Below are 26,880 nucleotides of genomic sequence, written 5' to 3'. Positions count from 1 at the left end.
AGGAATGAACTAGAGCTCTGCATAAAGCCGCAGTGGCAGAAATACAGGAACCTATGTACAACTGTGGCAGCTCTGCTAGATGGTGAAGGGTTCTTGACTGGATAAGACCCTGAGCAACCAAATGTGACTTCAAAATTGGCCCTATTTTGAGTAGGGGGCCTCGACCAGATGACCACCAGGGTCCCCTTCCAGCCTAAGTTATTCTGTGCCTCTGTGATTCTTGCTGTATTTAGATGTTAGTTCAGACACTGTTTAGATATAGGTTTATCCCAGTCAGTGTGTTGCAATTCTGCTTGTTTGTTTTTTGTGTAATTATAGTGGCGAATACTGTAATAGTCACAATTGGTAGCAGTCACAAATCATCTAAATAGATATATTTTTGTGTAATTGAAGCAAATTGAGAAAATTATCCAAGACTTCAGTCGTAATGCTCAGTGGCATATAAAACTGAGCAAACTGCTATTACTTTTTTGCCACGAGCACCGATATTTCTTTTGGGACAATTCCAGCCAATAAGATAGTTCTTGGGGGTGAGGGGTGGGGTGTTGTGTTACCAAGCTATCTCCTCATCCCTCATTCCCCTTACCCCTCCCAAGAATTTGCTGTAATCTCAGTTTCTCTCCATTTATAATCTGATGTGCAAAAATGTCTAATCATAGTTTTCCAGTAGAAGAAACTAGACTTGTCATAGCTGTTACAGAGGGGAAGTTCATGCTCTGTGACTCAGAAAGGAGAAGCTGATAGGGATTTTGGTTTAATTTTCTTGTATTTCATCTTGGCTTTCCTTCGACTTCTCACTTCACTCAGTAATCTACCTTTTGAGTCTACAAACAGTTCAGAGTCTGAAATTACTGGCATCACAGTGGCTTCACTAGCTAGACTAGATCGGTGCTGGAGGGCACCAACCTTGATTCCTCAAGATGTTCTTTTATCTAAGAAATAAAATTGTCCTGGAGAATACATGCCCTCTGTCTAGGGGCTACTTCTCTGAGAAAGGTAAATGGAGACCTTAAGGTTTTCGTTGCAGAATTGGGTAGCGCAGAAATATACTTTGTTCAAAGGAGTTTTGGGGCCAGATTTGTTAGTTACTGTAGGTAGATGATGCAGCTCTGTTGAAGACTATATACTAAGATTGACAGGCACATATCTTCTGGAAAAAAATGAGTTATTGTATTTTTAATATTTTAACAGTTTGTTACTAAAGAAAAAGGTTTTAGTGCAGACATCCACACAGGCTTGTGTTTGCTGCCTGCTAATAAAGAGGAACTGTACAAATCCAAATTGTGCCATTAGCTGTTGGCTTTGTGACTGAGAGATGAGATCCGAAAGTAGAGGAAGTAAGAAGTTGGCAGCTGTACATTGGTGGCTGAGTGTCTGCTATTACATTGTTGATGCTGAGTCAGAAATTGAGGCTGTGAAATGTTAATTGACTTGCTAGGAAGTAGGAGAGCATTGTGGCTTAGTTGATTAAGATAGTGCAACATTAAAAAGTGTCAGATGGAGAGGTTAGTTAGACAGACAGATCTGCGTTTAATCATCTAGACATTACTGTTTCTGAAATGGTAATTCAGCTTCTTTTATAAAATTTTCAATAATTAGTAAGTATAACTTTTAATTAATGTTTTTTCAGCTTGCAACATACTAAATTTATTGTTTCCAAGATATTACAGTAAACATTAGAAGTCATAGCAACCATTTTATGCAAAACAATTTTTTAAGGAATTTTATGCTAACTTCATAAGAACACCTTCACCATTTTAATCAACATAAGTCACCCAGAACTAAGGGTATATTTCAAATGCAGCTATTTATGCAAAGAATTAATAGTACCTTGAATTTGTTGCAATTAATTCTGTATGTGTTGCTTCTACTTATTTCAACAGGTGACTGAGCTAGAGTGTGTGAGCAGTCAAGCCAATGCAGTCCACACACATAAAACAGAATTAAACCAGACAATACAGGAGTTAGAGTCTACACTGAAGAAAAAAGAAGAGGTATTTGCCAACATTTATACTTGGCTTTTCTGTTACGTCATTTTTAAAGGCTTTCAATATTAAATTTGTGATGGCTGGTAAATACTGTATTATTTCCTAGAGATGTTCCGAAGTAAAATCCATTTTTCAGCTTCTTTGAAATGATTAATATTTTTCTGTGTATATAGTTGCATCAGTCCAATATGGAGTTGGGTATCTGAACAACAAAAAAAAGTATCATTTTTTCATGTTTGCTTTTACCGAGCATCTCTCTTTGCAAAAGTAAGTCTGCATTGAGGCATATGTAGTTTCTACAGAGCAGTTATCACACTGATGCAGTCCAAATTCACTAAGAAGGGAAGCAGTCCAGAAGCTTTCCTTTTTCTGGAGAGTAGGGTTTGGAGCAAGTAATAGATCAATGTCTTTTTCAGGCCAATCTGTTTTTCAGGCTATGTTAATATAGCTGACTTTTATGATCCCTAAGATCAGCCCTTTCCTTAAACGCATGCCAAACCCCCAGCCTGTAACTTGATGATATTTATTGTGCCATCTGCCTTGGGCTGGACCAGCAGCAGGAAAATACAAGGAATTGGAGTAACACCTGCACTGGCATGGGTCCCAGAGGAAAGCAGATTTGTGCCACAGAACGATCGAGAATCGCCCCTTTATGGATGGGAAAAAGGAGGTGGAAGGAGCCACGTATGAAGGATTGTTTGCCCCGTGTAAGACCAGATCCCTTGAGCCCTCTGTGACAGACACAGTGGGCACTGGTGTGCATGTTTGGAGGGGCAATGTATCTTGCAGGGTCTTGCCTCCAGTAGGGCCGTTGTTAGGTGTTTCCGAGGAGGATGCATGAGAGGCACAGTAGTTACAGAATATCCTCCCAAAATGGAACAAAGCCTTTCCAAACTCCCTCATACTTAAGAGATTAGCCTCAGGTTGTAATGTTTCCCATTTTGGTGCCCATGCACTTTTGAATTATACTGAGCTGTTGGATGCAAAGAGATCTTTCTGAAAGGAGTTCTGGGAGGTGACTATTGCCCTTCTGGGGAAAAGTATTTATTAGTTTTAAGTTTGATACCTTTTAGTTTCATGAACTGTTTCTATTCTTGTCTCCTGAAAATAAGCTAAGAAAAGATTTCTCTTCCATTCATTATTTTATCTATATTTTTTATTTTTATACCTTATTACTTTCTTCTTGCTAAATTAAATATACCATTTCTTTTAGACTCTCTTTTTACAGAAATCAATGGTCAAAGCAGGCAATTTTTTGATGCTCAGCCCTGCTGCTAGTGACATAATAAGCAGCTCACAGATGAAAATTGGATTTTTCTCTTGAAAAAATGGAGGATAGATGATAATAGAATTTAAAGTATAAAATTGTTTCTCTAATTACAAGGAGACTTAATTTTCTAGGAAAACATTACTTCAGATCTTTTGTGTGGGAGAGAAAGACTTGGACTTTTATAGCAAAGAAAATGCTTATCTGTACTGTTTATTCACAATAGAATTGCTCTTTTGGGACCGTGATTCAGGAATATTGGGAGCAGGGCTTAAATTTCATGTGCTATGATGGGCAGTAGCTAACTGCCAGTTTTGATATCATTGCAATGGCTTGCTCAGGAGAAGAAGCAGCAGCCAGCTTACCTGCACTGAGGCCAAGCCAGGTAACGTGTTGCTAGCGAGGTTGTTTCTTCTCCCTTAGGAAATAGAAAGATTGAAACAAGAAATCGACAGTGCCAGAGAGCTCCAGGCACAGAGGGATTCTTTGACCCAGAAGTTACAGGTGAGCTATAGTGCATCATCTTAATTTAGACAGAAGGGAAAAATGATCATCAAGTGAGCAGTTCACATCAGCAACTTGTGCTATATTCACTGAAGGTGCCAGATAAATATGTAAGTTACATTGTGTTGCGAAGTGGTGGGTCGGGATGCTCCTTGGGAATTTGTACCAAAATTTCCACCTGCTGTAAGTCGTTATTTTTTCCTGAGGGAACAGACCCAAATTATATTTACAAGTCCACAGAATACGCTCGGGCTAGCAGATGTGCTTCATTGATACATGTTCTAGGTAATTCTGGTCTCATTTTCACTGCAGTGTCTTCCCATAGGTCTTGTGCGCCACTGAACTGTCAGGCTGTGTATCATCATGTTGGGATGAGTTTGTATTCAGCTTTTAAATGTGAGAAAGTAAAGGTTAAAGCGTTCTTGTGTTGTACAGACTTCAAAAACACACTCTGACATTTTCTTGGAATTAGAATCATTGTGTTTTTATTGTTTTTTCTGGGTTGTTTCTTCACTGTGCGTAAAGCCAGATACCTCAGCCTACTGGAAGCAGTATGCCCTCAGTATACCCTCACTTGCTATGTCTGAGCTCCTGTCCTTCTGTTGCTGGGCTGACCAGCCAGCACAGACACACCTCCCTTGTGAAACCTGTCTTCTGAATGAGGCTGACCCAAAGCTTAGTTGGGTTCAAACTCTGAATTCAGACTTCAGAGTTTTGATAGGACTGGAAACTCAGGCATTAAATAGCTCCAAATCCAAAGTGCTGAAAGGTGACCCTCGCTGTTCTGTGGCTTGACCTAAATCACGCTGAAAACAAGCCCTGTCAGACTATCCACAGCTTAAAAATCGTTAAGCACATATTCTTTGAAATGCATTACATGAATTGGAACTTCCTTGAATCTCATTTTAACCTACAGAATAAACCACATAAGAACAAAATTAGTTTATTCATTTTTCCCCATTCTTAAGTCAAATTATTTGGAAAAAGTATGTTATTACAGTGTTTCTTTAAAGACTGTTTTGAATACACCTGAGCTTGCCTATTCCACTATTCCAAAAATTGTTGCTGGCTTTAGACTAAGCATGGGAGTTTTCAGCTGAAAAGGAACTTATCTGAGAGACTCAAAAGGAAGATTATAATGAAAGTTGTAAATTGTTCTAGCAGTAGCATATGCAATAATTTCAGTGTAAGATCACATGAAAAGTAATAATGAGCCGAGAACTAGCTATCCTTAGAATTATGAGAGACTAGTAACAGATGAAAGATGTTTTAGAAGTAGAAAATGCTAAGGTTTTATTAAAAATTATACTTTATAAAGTCAGTAGCTTCCTTTTGGTATATTTATATCTTTAGTAACTAAAAGGATATATTATGTATATATTTCCATATGTCACGTTGTAGGTGATCAGTTTCTGAAAATGGTTCTATATGATTCTATTCAAAAAAATTTAAAGCTGTCTTAGGATCCAGGTTAAAAGTTGCCTTTCTTCAGCTTAAAGCTTATTACTGACCTGATGCAGCCCATCTAAAAGTTCTTGAATCTTTGCTTTGCTATAATCTTCCTGCTTTGATAATACTGGCTTTCTCTGAGCCACTTCACCCTACATCTGTGACGTCGGTGAAATGGTGCTTTCTTCTGTAGCTCCAGACTAACCATCTCACATCTGTTCACTTAGTTGACTCATCATCTGTTTTCAGGGTGATTGTCTCCAGGGTCCATATCTGTTTGTCTTGCTCTTTTTTCTTCTGCTTTATTTTTTCCCTCTCCTTTATTTTTTTCCCTCTTGTGTTTGCAAATGGATTATGTAACTCAAATATTTTGGAATATAGCCTGTATGAAAAACTCTATGCAAAGAAATTATTATTTCAAGGTGTGTTACATTTCTGACACACTCATATCAGGGAATGAATTAGAAATCCATCATTGGCAAATTCCAGTGAAGAGCAGTATGTTATCACTGTGAAGGGTAAATATCGGGGCCCTTGTTACTTAATAATTTCATTAGCAATGTAGAGAAGACCTATCAATGAGTCATGATCAGTGTGACTCTCACAGTAAGTCAGGATATCTTTATTACTGTGGCCGATTCCTAAATATAGCTCTTGTGTATGGTTTGAATATTTTATTCGGATCCTTGCACTGAATTCCACAAAAGATTATTACAGTGCAAACAACAAACATAACTTGTTAATAATTTATTTCTTTTCTAAAACAAAACAATATATGACAAATGATTGTGTCCGCTGTAAGAAAAGCTTGAAAAAACAGTGTAAAATAAACCTTGTAAAAAGCCTGAATGTATCAGAAGAGTTAGTTTATTGTTAGATGAGATTAATTGTAAATAAAGTTAAATGACACAACTAGGGGAATAGATTATATCACATGGACACCTCTCCATTTCTTCCCATCAAGAAGCAACAGTTTTGAGGTACACTGACTTGTAATAGGAAACTGCACATGAGCTGGACATGAACTTGTAATGCGATACTATTGCAAAAATCAGTAATACTAAACTAGGGTAAATATGTGTAAGGATCAAATGTAAAATTTGGGAAGAACTGTTTTCCAGAAATTAAAAGCAACAGCTCATGGCATATTTCAGTTAGTTCTACTTCCCATAAGTCATTAAATATGTTAAGCACAGGTTAGGGAAGATAAAACAGAAGGAAGTATGGGAGAAAGTATATTTGAGGAAGTGTTTGGGGAAGCTAAATGTATATGGATTAGGAAAGAGATATCAAGAATGGAATATAAATAAAGTACACAAGCTGGAAGTTTAAACAAAAGAAGGAAACTCTTCTGGTTTGAAGAGATACAGGGCAAGGACTAGCAATGGAGAGTTAAAGAGAAACACCTTATGCTGAATATTGATAGAAGTTCCTACATCTAACATAAAGCTTTTGGTTTTACCTGGGTGCTCCCACCTAACAGCTCACAGCAGAACAATTCCTCAGTTTAAGAGCATCTGAGGAGGGCCTGAAAGATGATGTTCAGTGCTAGATACAGACCAATGGGCTGCTCTTCAGGCCCAGATGTCATGAAATAAAACCATATGCATATCCATGGATTTGTTCCAAAGTGATCCCTTTCATCACTGGCTTGCCTACTTACTTACAAAAATTAATTATCTCTGGGGTAAGAGCAGTGGCAAGGAGACTTCCTAGAGCACGCGCATTTGGTGAGTAGAAGAGGAGCAGTGACAGGAGAAGCAGGAAGCGTGAGTAAACATGGAAAAACAGCAATTGGTTTTGTGTGAGCTAAAGGACTGTGTCATTCCTGCAGAGCTGAGAGGACCCTGAATTTCCCTTTTCTTCCTGTACTGCAGTCACTTGGCCTCAGAGGGTCTTGAACCCATGCAGTCATTACACTGAGTAGTACTTGTCAGTACTGTTTGGAGTGCAGGAGTAGAGTCAATGAAGGAGAGTCTACAGAGTGTATGGACTGGGTTATAATCAGTTAGCTTGCTCATTTATAGCAACGGTGGGGTAGTTAATCCTTACATAAGCATGTATATGTGTTTTAATTTATATTGTTTCTACAAATATTCTTTTCAGTTAGCTTCCTTTAATGCTTTGGCAACTATATTATTCAGTGTTAAACAGATTAAACTAATTCTTCTCTTGGTCCTGGCAGCAAGGGGTAATTCTTGCTCTCAGCTGTGCTGTTCAAGACCAGTGGCCAAAACTCTGTAATTTTTAACTTGCTCATTTACAAACAAGAAGTAAGGGAGGTATTCCAGTTCAGCTTGGATGCAACCCTCGGCTGTACAAGCAACCACAGCTATGAGGAGATCAGGTCCCCAAGGCTCTGCCTTCTCCACCTGCACCATCACTGGAGGTCCCAGAGCTCTCCCCCCCTGCAGAGGCTGGGAGCTGACACTGAGCTCTGGCCACATCATCCCATCCCTCCTCTGGCCAGGGGTACAGCAGCTGATCGATGCTGCCATCACACCCCTCACAGATGGAAAGGCCATGGACTTTGACAGAAAGCTGCCATTTTATACCTGTTACTCTTGACTGCCCAAATACATATTCTGTGTGGCTTAGGTTGTTTCTTATGGTTAGCTGAGATCTCTCCAATGTAAACATGAATGTATTCGTTAGCTTTGAGGGAGACAGAAGAATTGTAACAAAAACAGAGGGCAGAAAGAAAGCTCATGCTGGGAGGAATGACTGCTGCCAAATCGCCCACCCTATGGCTGTGTGAAACTAGTTGTTGTAAAAACTCAGAGCAGGCGACACAAAGCCACTGTAAATGTAAGCAGCGTTTAAAAAATGTTAATGTACATAAATACGAATTCACTATGCACTTTTCCAGAGAACAGCTGCGCAGGGTGTATGTTGTACTAAATATACTGTCCCTGTGCTACCTTTGAAAGTGTTTTTCATAACTGAAATTATGAAATTCAGCATGAATTTGAGACGTGCAATGAATGAGACAAATAACAATATGTTATTCCAGACCCACATGACTGCTACATTAGTAATTTGATAAAAGAGAGGGCATCTGGTTTGCACAAAGCAGAGCAGCCGTGACCTCCGTCCCGTCACGTGCAAGTCAGGGCTGTGAGGGGTCCCAGCAGGCAGCGCTCCCCTCCCACTGGCTGGCGTGAGGGGGCTTCTCTTCCTTGTGAATGAGAGCTGAGCTTGCTCAGGGTCAGATCCCCTCAGCTATGTGTAATGTGCTGCTGCTTCATCTTTCCACCCACTGTATGGGAACAGCTTGTCTGTACAGCACTGGTGGCTCGCTCACTTTCCCTGCTCCCACAGCTGCACTACTGCAGAGCTTGCAGGTGGGAGCTCCGAGGCACAGTGCAACAAGACAAGACATTCAGCTTGCACTTGCTGGTTTAAATTTTTTACAGTCGATTTCACCTTGACATCAGCCTTGCTAGTTTATGTTTCTGTCTTAATTTTCAGGGTGAAAAGGGTGGGACAGGAGTAAGGTAGTACTCCTCCATCCATAAAGCAGTATTCTGGATGAGCTTCTATATGAGACCATTTAATGGGGACTGTGTACTTGAGCAATTCATATAGTCTAAATAAGGGAATACTTGAACTTAAGTAAACCTTTGAGAAGCTGTTTTCAGTAGGTGGCATATTTCTGAATGATAGAAGCGATAACTTACCTGAATATCACATCCATTGTTCACTGACTAAATTTTATCCCTGTCCAAAAGTTTCTGTCCTTCAGATGAATTATTGAAAAAAATGGAGGAAATGATAATACATATGCAATCCTAATAACAATTTGGGTTCTGGTTTTGGCTTAGTGGAAACTGTAAAGGGTCACAAATTGTTTCAAAAACCAGTTGACAAAAATAGCACATGAATACCAGCAGGAGGTTAGACTGCTTTCTGTTTGCAGACAACACATTAACATGTTATGTATTTTCTCTGAAGGAAGTAGAAATTCGAAACAAAGACCTGGAAGGCCAGCTGTCTGATCTAGAGCAACGTCTGGAGAAAAGTCAGAATGAGCAAGAAGCTTTTCGCAATAACTTGAAGACACTTTTAGAAATTCTTGATGGAAAAATATTTGAACTAACAGAGTTACGAGATAACTTGGCCAAGCTAATAGAATGCAGCTAAAGAAAATGGGATTTCAGTGCCAATCAGCTTAAAGATGCACTGTCTCTCTTCATAGGACTGTGTTGGGCTCTGCATCAAAGTTGCACAAAATTAGAAAATGCTCCTCTGAGAGGGCTTGTTTTAAATTTGAGTCATATTTCAATGTAAAATTTAGAACTCGGCTTGTAGCTAGTTGAAGAAAAAAACAACAAACAAACTTGAATTACAAATTACCTCCTTGTACATTATTGGCCATAGATAACTTGAAAGATATTAACAGTAACTGAATGCAATCCTTTTCTAATTATCAGTGATGGAAGAATTAGCAGTGTCCCAGGTCACATCCCCTTTTTGTGATAGATAAAATATAGGTTATCATCTGCTGTTTTATTTAAGATATTTAATTGCTGTGTTTTGTGCAAGAACTTAGTGATGACAGCCCTGTATTTTGTTGTTCTTAATAATTTCTCAGGATACTTTCCACTGTGGAGCAGCAGTGCCATTACCAATTTATTCTTGCCAGGAGTGAGAGAGTTGCATCTTTAATTGAAACAAAGTTATTATAACTGCTTGTATAAAGTTCTTCCTTTTGGGGTTTTTCGGTTGGTTGTTTGGGTTTTTTTGCTTTTATATATATATACTGGAAGATACCGTATTTCTTTATGGAGCTTACTCTGGTGTTCTACAATATTGTCCAATGTAAGGTTTACTTTTTTTCATATGAATTCCATGTAATTACAGTGAGATACTATCTTCCACTTAACTATATTTTGAAGCCAACCAATGATAGCAGGTGAGTCTCCCAGGAAAAAAAAAAAGGCAAAAAAACCCTGAGAATTTTAAATGTAAAATTTGACGTGCACAGATAACAAGAAATAGCCAGTTGTTTGTTTTCTGGCCATGATACATATATCAACTATCTATGTTCAATTAACTGTTAATCTGTTCTGCAGGAGACTTTCTCAGAATGTCACATGAATTTTTGTGAATAATGGCTTATGGAGAGCATTGTTTATTACAGATTGCATTAAGGGCATAGAGCTATTTCAAGGGATTACTCGTACACTGAACTTGTCCAGCCAAGAAAGCTGTTTCTAGAAGTTTTGTTGTCATAACAAATTGAAATGGAGACATTTACTCTTTTATGGGTCTTCATATCACATCTTTATTGAAACTGCACCAGGCAATATTCTGAACTGTTAATTAAATGTTTAAAAACAGGAAATCGAATTAAATTATCCTCAGTGAGCAGGGTTTAAAGTTGTTTTGATGTAATTTTAACAGACTTTTGACAAACACGCATTTCTTTATATAATAGATTTATTTAAAAAAAAACAAACACTTTGAAAGGTAAGCCAAGTGTCATGTGTCTTGCATCAAAGTACATTCTTGCCATAAATTGCCTGCGATGTTGAAGAGGGCTTTTTTAAAATGTATGAATGAGTGTCAGACTTCAAAGTCGAAAGATGCACTGACCTTTGTTTGCTCCCCAAATTAATTTGAATGTTAAACATGAAATCTAGCCGCTTATTAAATTTGTACAACACAATTTTCTCCACTTAGAGACTGCTATTCAAAACTAGAAAAGATAAGTTTGTTTTTATGTGTGTACTGTGTGTATATACCATATAATACACACAGGTTCTCATTTATATCAGAAATAGATGCTTTATTTCTAATACTGTTGGGGTTTTTTTACCAGTAATTTATCAGGTGTCCTCTGACTAGTCAGGAAAATGGTTTAGGTTGAATGCTAAACCGTCATGTATTATACTGTATGTAATGTACACAATGTTTAAGTTTCCTCCATATTTTTAGGGTATTTTCTCAACTATTTTATTTATTAAAGGGGTGGGGGGGAGCTTGGTTCAGCGTGCTACTGGTTGAAAACTTTGTGGTGAGCTACATGTTTTTCATTCAATGGATTTTAGACGGTGGTGTGTATATCTTCATCAGGTCCAGATGAGCAGATACGACCAGTTTTTAATTTACCTGGGGATGTTTGAGCCTGATTCTCTTGTCACTTGTGCTGCTGTAAACCAGGTGTGTCCTTGATGTGATGTCAGCAACATTCAGTTGGCGTAACATCTGTGTAAGTGCAAGGAGAATCTGTCCTGTTAATGCTCAGTGGACATAATAAGGATGAAGAAAGAATAAAACCACAGAAAGTTGATGATGGAATAAATGTAATATTATTTTTAATGATATTATTATTGACATTTTTAAAGATATGATGTCATTTACATGTGGGAAAATAGTGGACAGAAATATTTCCACTTGAATTTTGTGAATATGTGTGGTACATGAGTATTTCTATGTATACGTACACACATATGTATATACAGAACATGGAAAAATTTAGATGTGCACATTTTTAATATTTTCCTATTGAAATTAAATTTAAAATTGGAAATTGATATTTGAGAATTTCTTTTCTCAGTAGATATGATTCCTTTCCTTTTTTTAAATACTACAATTACTGAGGGCTGCACCTTTGAATTCCCAAATAGTTGTCAAACATAAACATGGGATAAGGTGGACATACGTGCACATATAAATAAAATCCTACTGCTAAGAGTATTTTTAATGTTTGTTTACAGTGGGTGAATGTTTAGAAATTGCAACCTAAAGTTCATACTTAGGTGGTTATACCTACTGTAGCCTCTCCACTTCTGTTTTAAGATAAAAGAAGTTTGCCTGTTTGAAACATTACTTTTCCCAGAGACGGGTATTATGCATTGTATCTATCTTTGATGAAACTATGGGAATATGTATACCAGAAAACAGTGTTGAGTACTATAGCCTGAAAACATGACTGTGAACTTGCACAGGAGGGGAGAGCAGTCATATCACATATAACTTGTTATATGGCAACTACAGTCTTGTAAAAAAAAAAAAGAATTACCAAAAAAACTAACAGAAATACCCAACAAAAACAAAAACAAAACCAAACCAAAATAAAAATCAAAAATACACTTTTTATTTTGAAATACACTTGCTGTTCTCTGGAGAATGTACTTTTACTCTTTATTTTTTTCTTAAATCTTTTTCAAGTATGTGCAAGTCATAGCAGCAGCTACCTTAATCTTTCAGGTGCTACTGGATTTTGCATTAGCGTGTTATGTTGTGAAATCCTGACTTTGACATAAAAGATTTGTGTAAGTATTTCCCTGTCTGGATAGTTAGTTTTTGGAGTGTCTTGTTCATAATCCGTATGCCTCAATGATCCAGAAATTGCATTTTTCTATGATGTGGATAAAGTAAAACATGTGAATTAATCTGTCTGTTACAGACTGAGAATTCCTTTTCCTGGCTAATATATCCAGGAAAGAGGAGAACAAAATGAACTGATAATGCAGAAATGCCGTTATAAGGTCTCTAAGAAAATACATTTTCATATATAATAAATATATAAAGGGCTAAACCAGATGTAACACAAATAAGTATCGTTTAATGCTATCGGTGGCATTCCCAGGATAATCCCTTTAAAGAAAACCCTGCAAGAATGAACAATGCATCAATTAAAGATGAATATTTTGGGATGTGTCTTTTCAGTTGTCAGTTGTGGAAGGTTTCTGATTTCTGCTCATTTTTCTACCAGTTAGGGACTAACTTCACATTTATCTTCAATAAGGGGCTAAACCTCAATTTGTTTTATCATCTTTTATATTCTGTACTGAAGTGGCTACTGAACACCACATTCATTAGAAGGTTCATTTCAAAGGCAAAATCAAAGCCTTTTTCAGAAATACCACATGGAAAGAGGAATGGAAAACTGTTACAGACCTTAACTCTCTGCAGAACTGCAGATGCCGCTAAAAGCACTTAATTTAGTTGATTACAGAAATCTTGGATCTTGAGGCCAAATATAAATCTGATTAGAGATTAGGTCTGAATGTCAAAAGACAATTAAAAAAACCCACAACCAACCATCAAGAAACTCCGTCCAAATGCATGTAGTTCAGTCTCAGTAACTGGACATGCCAGTTAAGTGCACAGCTATACACTGATTTTTTTCCAGGGAATGGACCTAACTCTGCAAAGCAATGTTCAAATCATCTTGTTTACATTTTCTTAATAATGCTGCATGTGTGCACTACCTCTGAATGGTGCTAAGCAGAGAACATATCACGGAATAGTAGGTATTTTTTAAAAAAATCTCTATTTTTGCTTAGTAGCATTAGTTCCTTGTTATACGCCACTTGCTTCAGACAAATAGGATTAATTTTCCCCATTATGTTAAATGTTTGGGAATGATGAACAGAGTTTTGTGTTAGATCCTGGAGTCAGTTCAGCTCATATCTACTGTTTTGGCCATGCAACATAGCCGGAAAGCAGGTGCAACTGTTTATATCAAAAGACCTGCAATACCTCTAGATAGTATGGGTTCTCACACCATATGGGGTCTCGTAGCTTGCCTGCCACAACCTCTCAGGGACTTGTAGCTGCCGGTACTGCCTCTGCGCTGTTGGCAGCTCATCCTAGGACCAAAGAAACTCAAGCGTAATTTATACCCACTTTCTTCCTCATTGCCTGGTCTCGCACAAGCAAAGTTCAGCTGCAACAATACATCTGGCAGTTTGTGTCATTTTCAAATGCAGGCATGGGAAGGAACCATCAAAGACGTTTTAGATTTTTGGGGGAAAGTTTAGAGTTGTCAAAAAGATTGCCTTACATGGACCTTCACAAACAATACATGCATCCAGATGCTAAGGGGAGAGGAAGACCTACACTGACATGGTATGTTTAAGTGTAATCTGCATGTATGGATTTCCCCCTTTTGAGTTTAATTAAATATGGTCATGCAGATATTTGCAAGCTTAAGTTTTTCAGAGAGGGAACAAGACCTTTGAAATTCTCTGAGTCTGGACTGTATTTTGTTAAATGATGACAGGAATTTTCTCTAAACAAAACAAAGGAAATGGGAAGCAAAATGATCTTGTACTTCCCTGCAAGAGAGATATCACAGTCCTTAACTGTGGATGGAAATGTGAAAATTAAATCTACTTTCTCTGCATCTGAATATATGGTTCTTTTTTATAATTCCAGCAGTGTTTCTCAGTAACCAGAAATATGACTTAAAAAGCACTGAAAGGCACAGCTCTCTCTTTGACTTTCACTTAGTGAGAGGAGCCAGAATAGTAACGTGTAGTTGAGCAACTCAAGTAGTATCTAGCGTGAGCATCCTGCACCAAAGTCCCTACTGCTTAGCCTCACTGCTACACCCTGCTAGCCATGTGGAAGCTAGCCCAAATGTGGCTGCACTTGCTGTCTGTCCCAGAGGTATCCCCAGATGGTTTGTTGTCCTTTGTTCAGAAGCTGCTGGTTCGTGTTGTAGCCCTTTTGCTCCAGAGCATTCTGCACATTTGCTGATTTGCATGCAGGGGACAAAAATGGAGGGGAAATTTTGTTCAACAGATCTGAGAGAAGCAGAATAATGTGTTGGTTTGATATAAGCACCTTTTCCCCACCTCTTTGAAAGAAAAAGAAATTATGAAAGCATTATTTGGGGTGGTTATTATTATAATTTGAACTACAAAGTCAAAACTTTTTTATTTTGTTTTTCTTGTATTTTTTCCTTTTTTGTGTCTATGTTCTTTTCTCCTGCGTAACATGGAACAGCTAAGCACATGTTTACAATAAATGTAAGAAAGTGCTAAACTGCTTATGGCACCACATACATAAAAATCCAGTGCCCTGCTCACCAGGCAGGCACATCAGCAACCCAAATGAAAAGCACATAAAAGATAGCTGTAGGTATGGGGTGCTGCCTGTTGTGTCTGAACATTTCTTAGCCTCAGTGAAGGAGTCAGACAGCCAAAGAAGCTAAGAGGCAACAAGGAAGCATCAGGAAGTATTTTGAATCAAAGCTGGCTAAAGCAGTGAGCAATGCAAGTATTTTCAGAAGACAGGAGTCTGTATGCTCTTTATTGATAATGACTGCATTTCAGAAATAGAAAATTCCTATAAAGTGTGTTTAACTCCTCAAGTCAAAATACAGTAATGTGTCAGGATTGGCAGGCTGTTTTCAGAAGAAACTGAGCTGATTTTCCTGCTAAAACAAAGGGATCATATACCAGGCAGCAAAACTTACCGTCAAGCCAGAGGATTTCAGTCATCACCTAGGGTAGGAGACAGGTATTTTTCAAAGGAATTAAAGCAACATTTGGAAACTTCCCTGAGAGAACCTGTACAAAGATTAGAGCAGAGCTCTATACAGCAGCTGCAGTGTGCCTGAGTCAGACTGGGAAATCTAGCTACAAGACTTCCAGTCTGGACTGTCAGGATGGGTAGGTAGCAAACTGTGCTGTAGGTTCAAAGGTTTTTAAGGAAATTGTGACACTTTGGCCAAATTGCACCAATGAAGCTCTAACAAGGACATATGTATCTAAAAATAAAATTCAGAAAGGAATCAAGGCATCACAGAGCACAGCAGAAGTCAGCCCTGTGGCTGAGCAAGCAACCACACCAGGGACTCTTGGTACATCCAAACATATGCTATCACCTCTATAACCCTGGTAGAGAGGAGGGTTTACTTATGGGATAAAACACCAACAGATTAACCTTCCATTGAAGCTGGATTTACAGCTCAGGAATAGCTACTAGGTGGCTGTGGAATTCACCATGACATTGTAAATCACTCTTTCAATATGCTACACCAGAAAAGAAAGCCACTATTTGAGGAAGTTGTAAGCTGACCTCCATGACCCCTGTAAGACTAGCTCTGTGTCTTATATTGGATAAAAGCTGGGCCATAGCTACTTGGAAAATAGTTAACTGGCAGCAATGGTGACAGTGGTGTTTCAAGGGCTCAGGCCTTCATCATCTGGAAGGTCTTGGCAGATATAAGTGAAGAAATTCTAATTTACAGTATTTCAGTATCTTTATGAGAATTTTTTTTTTAAGGAAACCCCTTGACTTGTTATTGCAGTGACATGTTGATGGGCTAACGGAAAACATCTTAGTGTAGTCTTTGGAAACAGCTAGGCCCCTTCCACTAGTTGAGCTCCAAAGGAAGCAGGAGCTAAATTTTGCATTCAACCATTTAACCAAGCTGGTACTGACAGTACCAAATGCTTTCTTATTCAGAAGCATCCCTGAAACTGAGTATTCACTAAGTATTTCAGCATATTTGTGTATCTGGGCCTCATAAGGCAGAAAGACTTTAGATCTGTTGGGTAGCTGATGGCTGGGAGAGAACCCAGGTTTATCCCAAATGGCTGATAGTGCAGTCTTGACAAACGCTGGTTGGGACACAGAATTTCTGTTTAACGTTTCTTATTGCAAATTGAGATTAAAAGCTAAAGACTTGAAGGTTTTTTTTTTTTCTGTGAAATGGGACAAAGTATTGACTTGGGAATGTAACTGCTTTTGAGTATTTAAATATGCTTTAGATGTAATAGATGTTAGGTTGTAGACAAAGCTAAGCAAAGCATGTCATGGTAGGCAACCTGTGGCTAACGTTTTCCCCGAAAACGTAGCCTGAGTAGACACATTCTTTTAGAAGTGACAAACTTTCCTGAACAGAAATTTGCTCTATCAATCAAGCATGTTTAACTAATGCTACCTTTGACTGAAGATGAGTCCTGCACTCTTCTCTTCTCCCATCTTTTCCAGGAAAGGATTAAATGAGAGTAGACGTGCTGAGTGTCACTTGCTAGCATGCGGCTTTTCTTGATCCTGTCTGCTGGCCATGAGCACCGGAGGAAGTGGCCAAATGACCAGACCACGCAAAGGCAGCTCCAATAGTGCAGCCCAGCCCAGCATGGCCTGTGCTAGGCTGACCCACTGAATGCGGTTTAATTTAAAGATGAGTGACAGAGCAAGGCAGGGTGGGGGGTGGGGGGATGATGGGATACATAAAAGGCTGTTGCAGAGAGGGTGGAAATAATTTGATCAGACAGTGGCATTAGGCAGGACAAGAAGTAATGACCTTATGTTTCAGATATTAAGAGAAGCCTTCAGCCAGTAGGCACTGCAATGGATCACTTAGAGAGGCTGTGACCTTCCATGAGTAGAAGCCTTCAGGAAACTATTAATTATGGGAATGACATACCTGTTCCTGCAGGAAAGGGATAGGCTATGTGATTTTTATTTTTTAATGCCTATTCAAGACTTTTTTTTTCCTTTTTTTTTTTTTAACATGTCATTAGAAACCAAGAGCAGAGTGCAATGGCTTCTTTGTCAAATTGTTTTTGCAGGGCTCTGTCCACTCCAGCAAGTGGGAGGGGGGGAGGCCATCGCTTTATGATGCTTCATATGAAGTTGATTCATAAAACATCTGTTGCATTGTTTAAATTGTGCAGTTAACATGCATGGCAGTTTGAGCATGCATTGATGATTTTGTACGCTAAGAGCTCAGTTACATTTCTGCTGAAATTTAATGGGATTAAAATAAAGTACTGAAGAAGAAAAATTATAGTTAATATAAATGCTTTGTATGAATTGCATGATTCTTCAATTTTTTATTATTCCTGTGACTTTCAAACAGTAATATACAGAGGGAGTGTGATGCAAATTAGAGAAGTTTAAGATAAAAGAATGACCTAAACAGTGAATTATGTTTGAAAGACCATGGATGTGCTTGGCCTTATATAAGCAATGTGGGGTATAGTGAGATGTCTCAGAGAAGTCAAGTCTGCTGCCTTCTGTGATGAAGAGAAAGTGAAAAGAAGATAATGCAAGTAATAGTCTGTGGCATAAGAGTCTCCAACAAACATATCCCACAGACAGCACACAAATATAGTAGGAACAAAGGGAGAAGGCAGCAGATATAGGGACTGATCTTAAATGTAATTTTTGTTTTGTTTTACAAGAGTTTTGGTTGATTAATGAGGAGAAAGTGAACCCCAGCACTAACGCAGACGGGCAGCAGCTGTAACAGCACAGATGATAAAAATCTCTGCCTGTTTTTATCCACCAGCCCTTCCTCTTATGGCAAGGTTTTGAGGGAGATGTACTGTCTTTTACTGGGTTGATGGAAAGTCTGGACAGTCAGCATGACAGTGGTGAAGATATGCATAAAGTTTAGAGAAAGTAACGGAACTGAGAGTCTCAGAGCAAAGGCGGAAAGGGCAGGAAGGCACCTCAGTGGGAACGAGTCAGGTCTACAATTCTGCAGGATGGAAAGTTGGACAGAAACTTGCATCACTTCTGTGAACAAAGTGACTATCGTGGTTTAACCTGGCAGACACCCACACAACCAGTGGGACAGGGAGAGAATCAGAAAGGTAAGAGTGAGAAAAAAATCGTGGGTTGAGATAAAGACAGTTTAATAGAACAGAAAAGGGAAAATAATAATAATAATAATAATAATAATAATAATGATCATAATGATAGAATATACAAAATGAGTGAAGCACAATGCAATTGTTCACCACCCGCGCTGACCGATAACCAAGTAGCGATCGCTACTTCCTGGAACACGCCTACCATTCATATACTGAGCATGACGTCACATGGTATGGAATATCCCATTGGCCAGCTAGGCCAGCTGTCCCGGCTTTGCTCCCCGTCCAGCACCTGTTTTGTTTTGGTTTTTTTTTTTTTTTTTTTTTTAAGCTGAATGTCCTTGACTAGTGGGGCACTTAGCAACAACTGAAAACATCAGTGTGTTATCAACATTCTTCTCATACTAAATCCAAAACACAGCACTAGGAAGAAATTTAACTCTATCCCAGCTGAAACCAGGACAGTATCCACCCCTTATTCTACACCATTTACGTCATGCCTAGGTCTCACATTTTTCAATACATTCCAATTAATCACCACCACCTTTCTTGTCTTTTTATATATATATATACACACACAGATATGATTCCCTTAGTCTATGGCCCATCCCTCTAAAATATCCATCGAGTTCATTTGTCCATGACATTGGGCTCCGTCTGTCATAACAGTCTTTCAGGGCAGGAGAGATGGTGTGTGGTGTTGGGCTGTTGCATCCTGAAGCCAGTTCACATTTCAGTATTGCTGCACTCGTCCGGTTCTATCATCGTTGCACTTTGCTCGGTTTCATCGGAGTTAGTTCATTCTTCATTAATCTGGGTGATTTTTACTGCTATACCATTGATAGCAACCATAGAAATAATGATATACAATATCATATAACAATTAACATCATACAATCCAGTTCATTGGCTATTTTCACCCAAAATCAAATCCCCTTGAGGTACACACCAGACCTCCCCATCCATTCGCATCACCCACCAAGTGCACCCAGGTCCTTGAGCAAAAGCAATCCCACGGATGGGTTTTCCCTTGCCAGAGGCAGGAGTAACCCAGACTGCATTCCCCAGCATATTTCTGATGTGCACGACAGGGACTTTATCTCCATCTACAGTACGTAAGGGTTTTGATTGGGCAGGGCCAGCTCGAGTGACAGATCCCCTAGTGTTGACTAACCAGGTGGCTTTTGCTAAATGTGTATCCCAATGCTTGAATGTCCCACCACCCATTGCCTGCAGTGTAGTCTTTAGCAGTCCATTGTATCATTCGATTTTCCCAGAGGCTGGTGCATGGTAGGGGATGTGATAGACGCACTCAATGCCATGCTCTTTGGCCCAGGTGTCTATGAGGGTGTTTCAGAAATGAGTCCTGTTGTCTGACTCAATTCTTTCTGGGGTGCCATGTCGCCCTAAGACTTGCTTTTCAAGGCCCAGGATGGTGTTACGGGCAGTGGCATAGGGCATGGGATATGTTTCCAGCCATCCGGTGGTTGCTTCCACCATGGTGAGCACATAGCGCTTGCCTTGTTGGGTTTGTGGGAGTGTGATATAATCAGTCTGCCAGGCCTCCCCATATTTGTATTTCAACCATCGTCCTCCATACCAGAAAGGCTTTACTCTCTTGGCTTGCTTGATTGCAGCGCATGTTTCACATTCATGGATAACCTGTGCAATAGTGTCCATGGTCAAGTCCACCCCTCGATCACGAGCCCATCTATATGTTGCATCTCTTCCTTGGTGGCCTGAGGTGTCATGGGCCCGCAGAGCTATAAATAATTCACCCTTATGTTGCCAGTCCAAATCCACCTGAGCCACTTCAATCTTAGCAGCCTGATCCACCTGCTGGTTGTTTTGGTGTTCTTCAGTGGCCCGACTCTTGGGTACGTGAGCATCTATGTGACGTACTTTTACAACCAGGTTCTCTGCTCGGGCAACAATATCTTGCCACAGTGCAGCAGCCCAGATGGGTTTACCTCTGTGCTGCCAGTTGTTCTGCTTCCACTGCTGCAACCACCCCCACAGGACATTTGCCACCATCCATGAGTCAGTATAGAGATAAAGTACTGGCCATTTTCCTCGTTCAGCAATGTCCAAGGCCAGCTGGATGGCTTTCACCTCTGCAAACTGGCTCGACTCACCTTCTCCTTCAGCAGTTTCTGCCACTTGGCGTATAGGACTCCATACAGCAGCTTTCCACCTCCGATGCTTCCCCACAAGGCGACAGGACCCATCAGTGAACAGGGCATATTGCTTCTCATTTTCTGGTAGTTTATTATACAGTGGGGCCTCTTCAGCACGCGTCACCTCCTCCTCTGGGGATATTCCGAAATCTTTGCCTTCTGGCCAGTTCGTGATCACTTCCAAGATTCCTGGGCAACTGGGGTTTCCTATTCGGGCCCGTTGTGTGATCAGGGCGACCCACTTACTCCACGTAGCATCGGTTGCATGATGTGTAGAGGGGACCCTCCCTTGGAACATCCAGCCCAGCACCAGCAGTCGGGGTGCCAGGAGGAACTGTGCTTCAGTACCAACCACTTCCAAAGCAGCTCGAATCCCTTCATATGCTGCCAATATCTCCTTCTCAGTTGGAGTGTAGCGGGCCTCGGATCCTCTGTATCCCTGACTCCAGAACCCTAGGGGTCGACCTCGAGTCTCCCCTGGTGCTTTCTGCCAGAGGCTCCAGGTAGGGCCATTCTCCCCGGCTGTGGTGTAAAGCACATCCTTTACATCTTGTCCTGCCCGGACTGGCCCAAGGGCTACTGCATGAACTATCTCCCATTTACAATCAGGCTGTAATTTGGAATATGCATTCTCCAAAAGCCCACAACGCCTAAGAAGGCTTGTGTTTCCTTTTTGCTAGTTGGTGGGGACATGGCTGTTATTTTGTTGATCACATCCATTGGGATCTGACGACGTCCATCTTGCCATTTTATTCCTAAAAACTGGATCTCCTGTGCAGGTCCCTTGACCTTACTTTGTTTTATGGCAAAACCGGCCTTCAGAAGGATTTGGACTATTCTCTCCCCTTTCTCAAAAACTTCTTCTGCTGTACTGCCCCATACAATGATGTCATCAATGTACTGCAGGTGTTCTGGAGCCTCACCCTGTTCCAGTGCAGTGTGGATCAGTCCATGGCAAATGGTAGGGCTGTGTTTCCACCCCTGGGGCAGTCGGTTCCAGGTGTACTGGACGCCCCTCCAAGTGAAAGCAAACTGTGGCCTGCACTCTGCCGCCAAAGGGATTGAGAAGAATGCATTAGCGATATCCATTGTGGCGTACCACTTGGCTGCCTTTGACTCCAGTTCGTATTGGAGTTCTAGCATGTCCAGCATGGCAGCACTCAGTGGCGGCGTGACTTCGTTCAGGCCACGGTAGTCTACTGTTAGTCTCCACTCTCCATTAGACTTTCGCACTGGCCATATGGGACTGCTAAAGGGTGAGCGAGTCTTGCTGATCACTCCTTGGCTCTCCAGTCGACGAATCAGCTCATGGATGGGGATCAGGGAGTCTCGGTTGGTGCGGTATTGCCGCCGGTGCACTGTTGTGGTAGCGATTGGTACCTGTTGTTCCTCGACCCTCAGCAACCCCACAACAGAAGGGTCCTCTGAGAGACCAGGCAAGGTGGACAGCTGTTTAATTTCCTCCGTCTCCAGGGCAGCTATACCAAAAGCCCACCGGTACCCTTTTGGGTCCTTGAAATACCCTCTCCTGAGGTAGTCTATGCCAAGGATGCACGGACCCTCTGGGCCAGTCACAATGGGGTGCTTCTGCCACTCATTCCCGGTTAGGCTCACTTCGGCCTCCGATACAGTTAACCCTTGGGATCCCCCTGTCACTCCAGAAATACAAATGGGTTCTGCCCCTTTATAGCTTGATGGCATCAGGGTACACTGTGCACCAGTGTCTACGAGAGCCTTATACTCCTGTGGGTCTGATGTGCCAGGCCATCGAATCCACACAGTCCAGTAAACCCGGTTGTCCCTTTCCTCCACCTGGCTGGAGGCAGGGCCCCTCTCATTCTGGTCATAGTATCCATCTCTCACTTCTTGCAAACGCGAGTTAAGAATTTCTTCATTACAATCCAAAGTAAGATCAGCCCTTCTACTCTGTCTGGGGAACTGTTCACTGGAAACTGGACCGTCGTGAGACAGGTTTTTCCTGAAAACTGGAGCAGCATTTTTCCTGTGAGAAGCCCCCCTGTCTGATTGTCTTTTCTTGCAACTCACGTATTGTGCCTCAAGGGTCGAGGTAGGTTTTCCATCCCACTGCCTCATGTCCTCTCCACGGTCACGCAGGTAAAACCACAGGGTGCCCCGTGGTGTGTACCTCCATATCCTCCCTCTTGAGCAGAAGAACGCTGACTCCTAATGGCTGAGATACTGGTCCATACAGGTGGGGAATAGGACATATCCTCTTTGAATTGCTGGACCTCCTGGGACAGTTTCTCCACAGCCGAGACAAGGGAGGAGGAGACAGTTTCTTCGAAATCCCGAAGTCTGCTAACTAAGACATCCACCGTTGGTGTTTCTTCCTCTTTCCAGCACAGTACTGCCAACGAATTGGCATGCGACGCTGGTGCGCTCCGTACTAACTTCCGCTACATGGGTCGCATGCACTGGACATCATCTGTATGTTTGGGTGTTTGCTCGTTGTCCAGGTCACTATAAACCACCTCCAGCACGGCTAGTTCTCTCAGGTACTGGATACCTCTCTCCATAGTGGTCCATTTGCCTGGGCGATATATAACATCTTCCTTGAAGGGATACCTTTCCTTCACGCCTGACAGCAGTCGCCTCCAGAGGCTGAGGGCCTGTGTCCCTTTTCCAATCGCTTTGTCAATGCCCCCTTCCCTAGAAAGGGATCCCAGCTGTTTGGCTTCCTTCCCCTCTAATTCCAGGCTACTGGCCCCATTGACTTGCGGAAACCGGACTCCACCATCTATGAGATTGTAAAGTAGGTATGTTTATTCAGCGCTGGGCAGCACGGGGGGTAGTCCCACCAAAGTCGTGCGTGCCCCAACGCGGCACTCACCATAAATATATACAGTAAAACATTATATATTCATAGAGTTTTGTAATACACCTATACATATGCATGACCTGTCCCCGCTTTGTATTAAAATGAGTTCCAAGAAGTCATTTCCATGGACCCCTCCCATCTGCGCTTGCGCATTGCCTCCTAGTGGTGGTCGTCGGGGGTCGTGGGGATGAAGGTTAGTGGTTCCTCTTCGTCACCGCTAGTAACCTTTTGTTTTTGCGCAGGCTCAGTTGTTCCTTGACTCTTGCTCAAACTGCAGGGTCGGTTTTAGCTGGTCCTTAAGGCACGTTTTTAGTTCTTATCAGGAACTGTCCTTGTGAGGCGCCTCAGTTAATTTACACAACAAAGTATCAGACTAATCCTTTAACTACTTGTCCTGGTTTCGGCTGGGATAGGGTTAAATTTCTTTCTAGTGCTGTGTTTTGGATTTAGTATGAGGAGAATGTTGATAACACACTGATGTTTTCAGTTGTTGCTAAGTGCCCTCCTAGTCCAAGGACAGCTCCCGTGCCTACTGACTGAGCTAGGTACACAAGATGGGAGGGAACATAATCAGGACAGCCAGCCCAGCTGGCTAATGGGGTATTCCATACCATGTGACGTCATGCTCAGTATATGAAGGGTAGGCGTGATCCAGGAAGTACCGATCGCTACTTGGTTATCGGTCAGCGCGGGTGGTGAGCAATTGCATTGTGCATCACTCATTTTGTATATTCTATCATTATCATTATTATTTTCCCTTTTTTTCCCTGTTCTATTAAACTGTCTTTATCTCAACCCACGAGTTTTTCTCACTCTTACCCTTCCGATTCTCTCCCCGTCCCGCTGGGGGTGGGGGGAGTGAGTGAGCGGCTGCGTGGTATTTGGCTGCCTGCCAGGTTAAACCACGATACTACTATCAGTCACTCTACTACCTTAACCTCTTCTCTCAGTCCCCCCTTTTCTAAAAAGTTAGTAAATTCTTTTACTTTATATTAATGCCTTTTATATTATTCCATTCCTCTCCAGGTTCTTTATAAGATTTTTGCCTGCTTCTATTTGTTGTCGGTGCTGATAAGCATATATCAAATGTCTCATTTGTTTTACCATTCGCCAATTTAGAACATATAGCACTATAGATAGAACAATACTAATACAGGACAAAATTAGGAGAACAATAATAGGGTGACACAAGTTATTAAGGATACCTGTAGCAGTGGGTGACCATCCGAAAAGTGTATCCCACCATTTATGTTCTCCATCCTTTTCTACTCTTTTAGAACTTCTTTTAAGTATACTTGACTTCCGTGCATAACCACGGTAGATAGATTTGCACCCTTTCGATCAGAATGTATCCCCATGGATCCAGTGTATCCGATATAAGCTTGAGACCAAGGTTGTCCAATATTATTCTGGCTAGAAGTGCTCCCCCATCCCCGAATTATAATTATGACCGTGAGAAAAATAATTTTCCTGGTTGGGCTTGTGCAACCTTCCATGGAGATTTATGTGTCTTTTTCACTCTGGTGTGATGGATCCAGGCGCTCTGCTCCTTGATTTTGATTGCTGTGAAGGAGGTGAGGAGTACCTGGAATGGTCCTTCCCACTGCAGTTCCAAAGCCTTTTCTGTAAGAGACTTTACATATACATAGTCTCCAGGTTGTATGTTATGTACAGGCCCATCCAAACCCCTGCTTCGAGTCCCAACCACATATTTCTCAACTTTCCTGAGTTGTTTCCCCAATGCAACCATGTAGGAGGTCATGATTTCATCCCCGGCTTGTGTGGACATCCCTTTCTGTACTCTGTAGGGTCATCCATACAAGATTTCAAAAGGGCTCAGTCCTTCTTTTGCTCTTGGTCTAGTTCGTATACACAAAAGAGCCAAAGGGAGAGACTGAGGCCAGGCCAAGTTAGTTTCCTGTCCCAATTTCACAATCTGCTGTTTGATTAAGTGGTTCATTTTTTTCTACTTGGCCACTCGACTGAGGTCGATATGGGGTATGAAGCTGCCAATCTATGCCCAAATGGCGGCTAATTTGTTGTACTACTTTTGAGATGAAAAGTGGTCCTCTGTCAGAAGATATGGTTGCTGGAACCCCAAAACGTGGTATTATTTCTTGTATTAATGTTCTATTTACCTCCCGAGCCTTGGCTGTCCTGGTAGGGAATGCCTCTGGCCAACCTGAAAAGGTATCAGTTAATACCAATAAATATCGATACCCCCCTTTTCTTGGGAGTTCTGAAAAATCGATCTGCCATTGTTGTCCAGGCCCGTTGCCTCTCCCGATTTGGCCCATTTCTAGTGGGGGTGTTCTTGGGATTTGTCTGGAGACAGAGATCACACTGCTGAGTCACTTGCCTTACAGTAGTGTATAGATTCCTAGCTACGATTTCTTTGATTAGTTGTTTATATAGGGCCTCTGCCCCCCAGTGCCTTTTTCTATGTTCTTCCCTTATCAGAGACCATGTTAGATAGGAGGGAATGATTAACTTTCCTTGTGGGGTGAGAGCCCACCCCTCCTTATTGTATGACCCTTCTAGATCTGTGATAAGTTTTTGATCATCTTTTGTATATTCTGTCTTACCTTCTAGGGAGATTTGCCCATCAGGGATTAAAGCCCCTTCTATTTTTACCTTTGCCTTGGCTGCCTGTTTTGCCTCTCTGTCCGCCAGCTCATTTCATCTTTCCAATTCTGAGCTCACTTTCTGGTGTGCTTTAATGTGTATAATTGCCACTTTCTTAGGGAGTTGTACTGCCTCCAACAGTCTCAAAATTTCCTCTGCGTGTTTAATATTCTTCCCTTGAGAGTTCAATAACCCTCTTTCTTTCCAGATTGCCCCATGTGCGTGCACAACTCCGAAGGCATATCCTGAGTCTGTATAAATGTCCACAATTTTTCCTTGGGCCAATTCCAAGGCACGGGTTAGAGCGATTATCTCTGCTTTCTGTGCTGAGGTATTTAGGGGCAAAGGTCTTGATTCTATTATCTCCTGACTAGTGGTAATAGCGTATCCCGCGTATCTTTTACCACTCAGGACATAGCTGCTTCCGTCTGTGAACCAGTTTTCTCCGTCTTCTACGGGGCTATCTTTCAGATCTGGCCGGCTTGCATATGTTGCTTCAATGGTTTCTAAGCAGTCACGATGCACTGGTTCTCCTGTGTTTCCCTCTAGGAAAGAAGCTGGGTTGGCAATGTTAGTGACTATTATTTCCACATCATCCTGTTCTACCAATATAGGCTGATATCTTAGAAATCTTTGTTGAGAAAGCCAATGTCCACCCTTCGCAGTTGTATCCAAGTGT

At 41.1% G+C, this 26,880-nt stretch overlaps 1 protein-coding gene across 1 annotated transcript in view; it reads left to right on the top strand.

Moving 5' to 3' along the window:
• Positions 1-9,351, top strand: part of LOC142075068 (homer protein homolog 1-like) — a 139,350-nt gene extending 129,999 nt beyond the window's left edge. Inside the window, exons 5-7 of the mRNA XM_075136073.1 lie at positions 1,884-1,994; positions 3,679-3,759; positions 9,163-9,351. Of these exons, the coding sequence (XP_074992174.1) occupies positions 1,884-1,994; positions 3,679-3,759; positions 9,163-9,351 (381 nt within the window). The remainder of the gene's footprint in view (positions 1-1,883; positions 1,995-3,678; positions 3,760-9,162) is intronic.
• Positions 9,352-26,880: the final 17,529 nt, after the last annotated feature.

Source organism: Calonectris borealis, chromosome W (genome assembly GCF_964195595.1).
Source record: "Calonectris borealis chromosome W, bCalBor7.hap1.2, whole genome shotgun sequence".
NCBI classification, from domain to species: domain Eukaryota; kingdom Metazoa; phylum Chordata; class Aves; order Procellariiformes; family Procellariidae; genus Calonectris; species Calonectris borealis.
The sequence above is the reverse complement of the archived record's forward strand: the minus strand, read 5'-3'. Positions and strand labels throughout refer to the sequence as shown.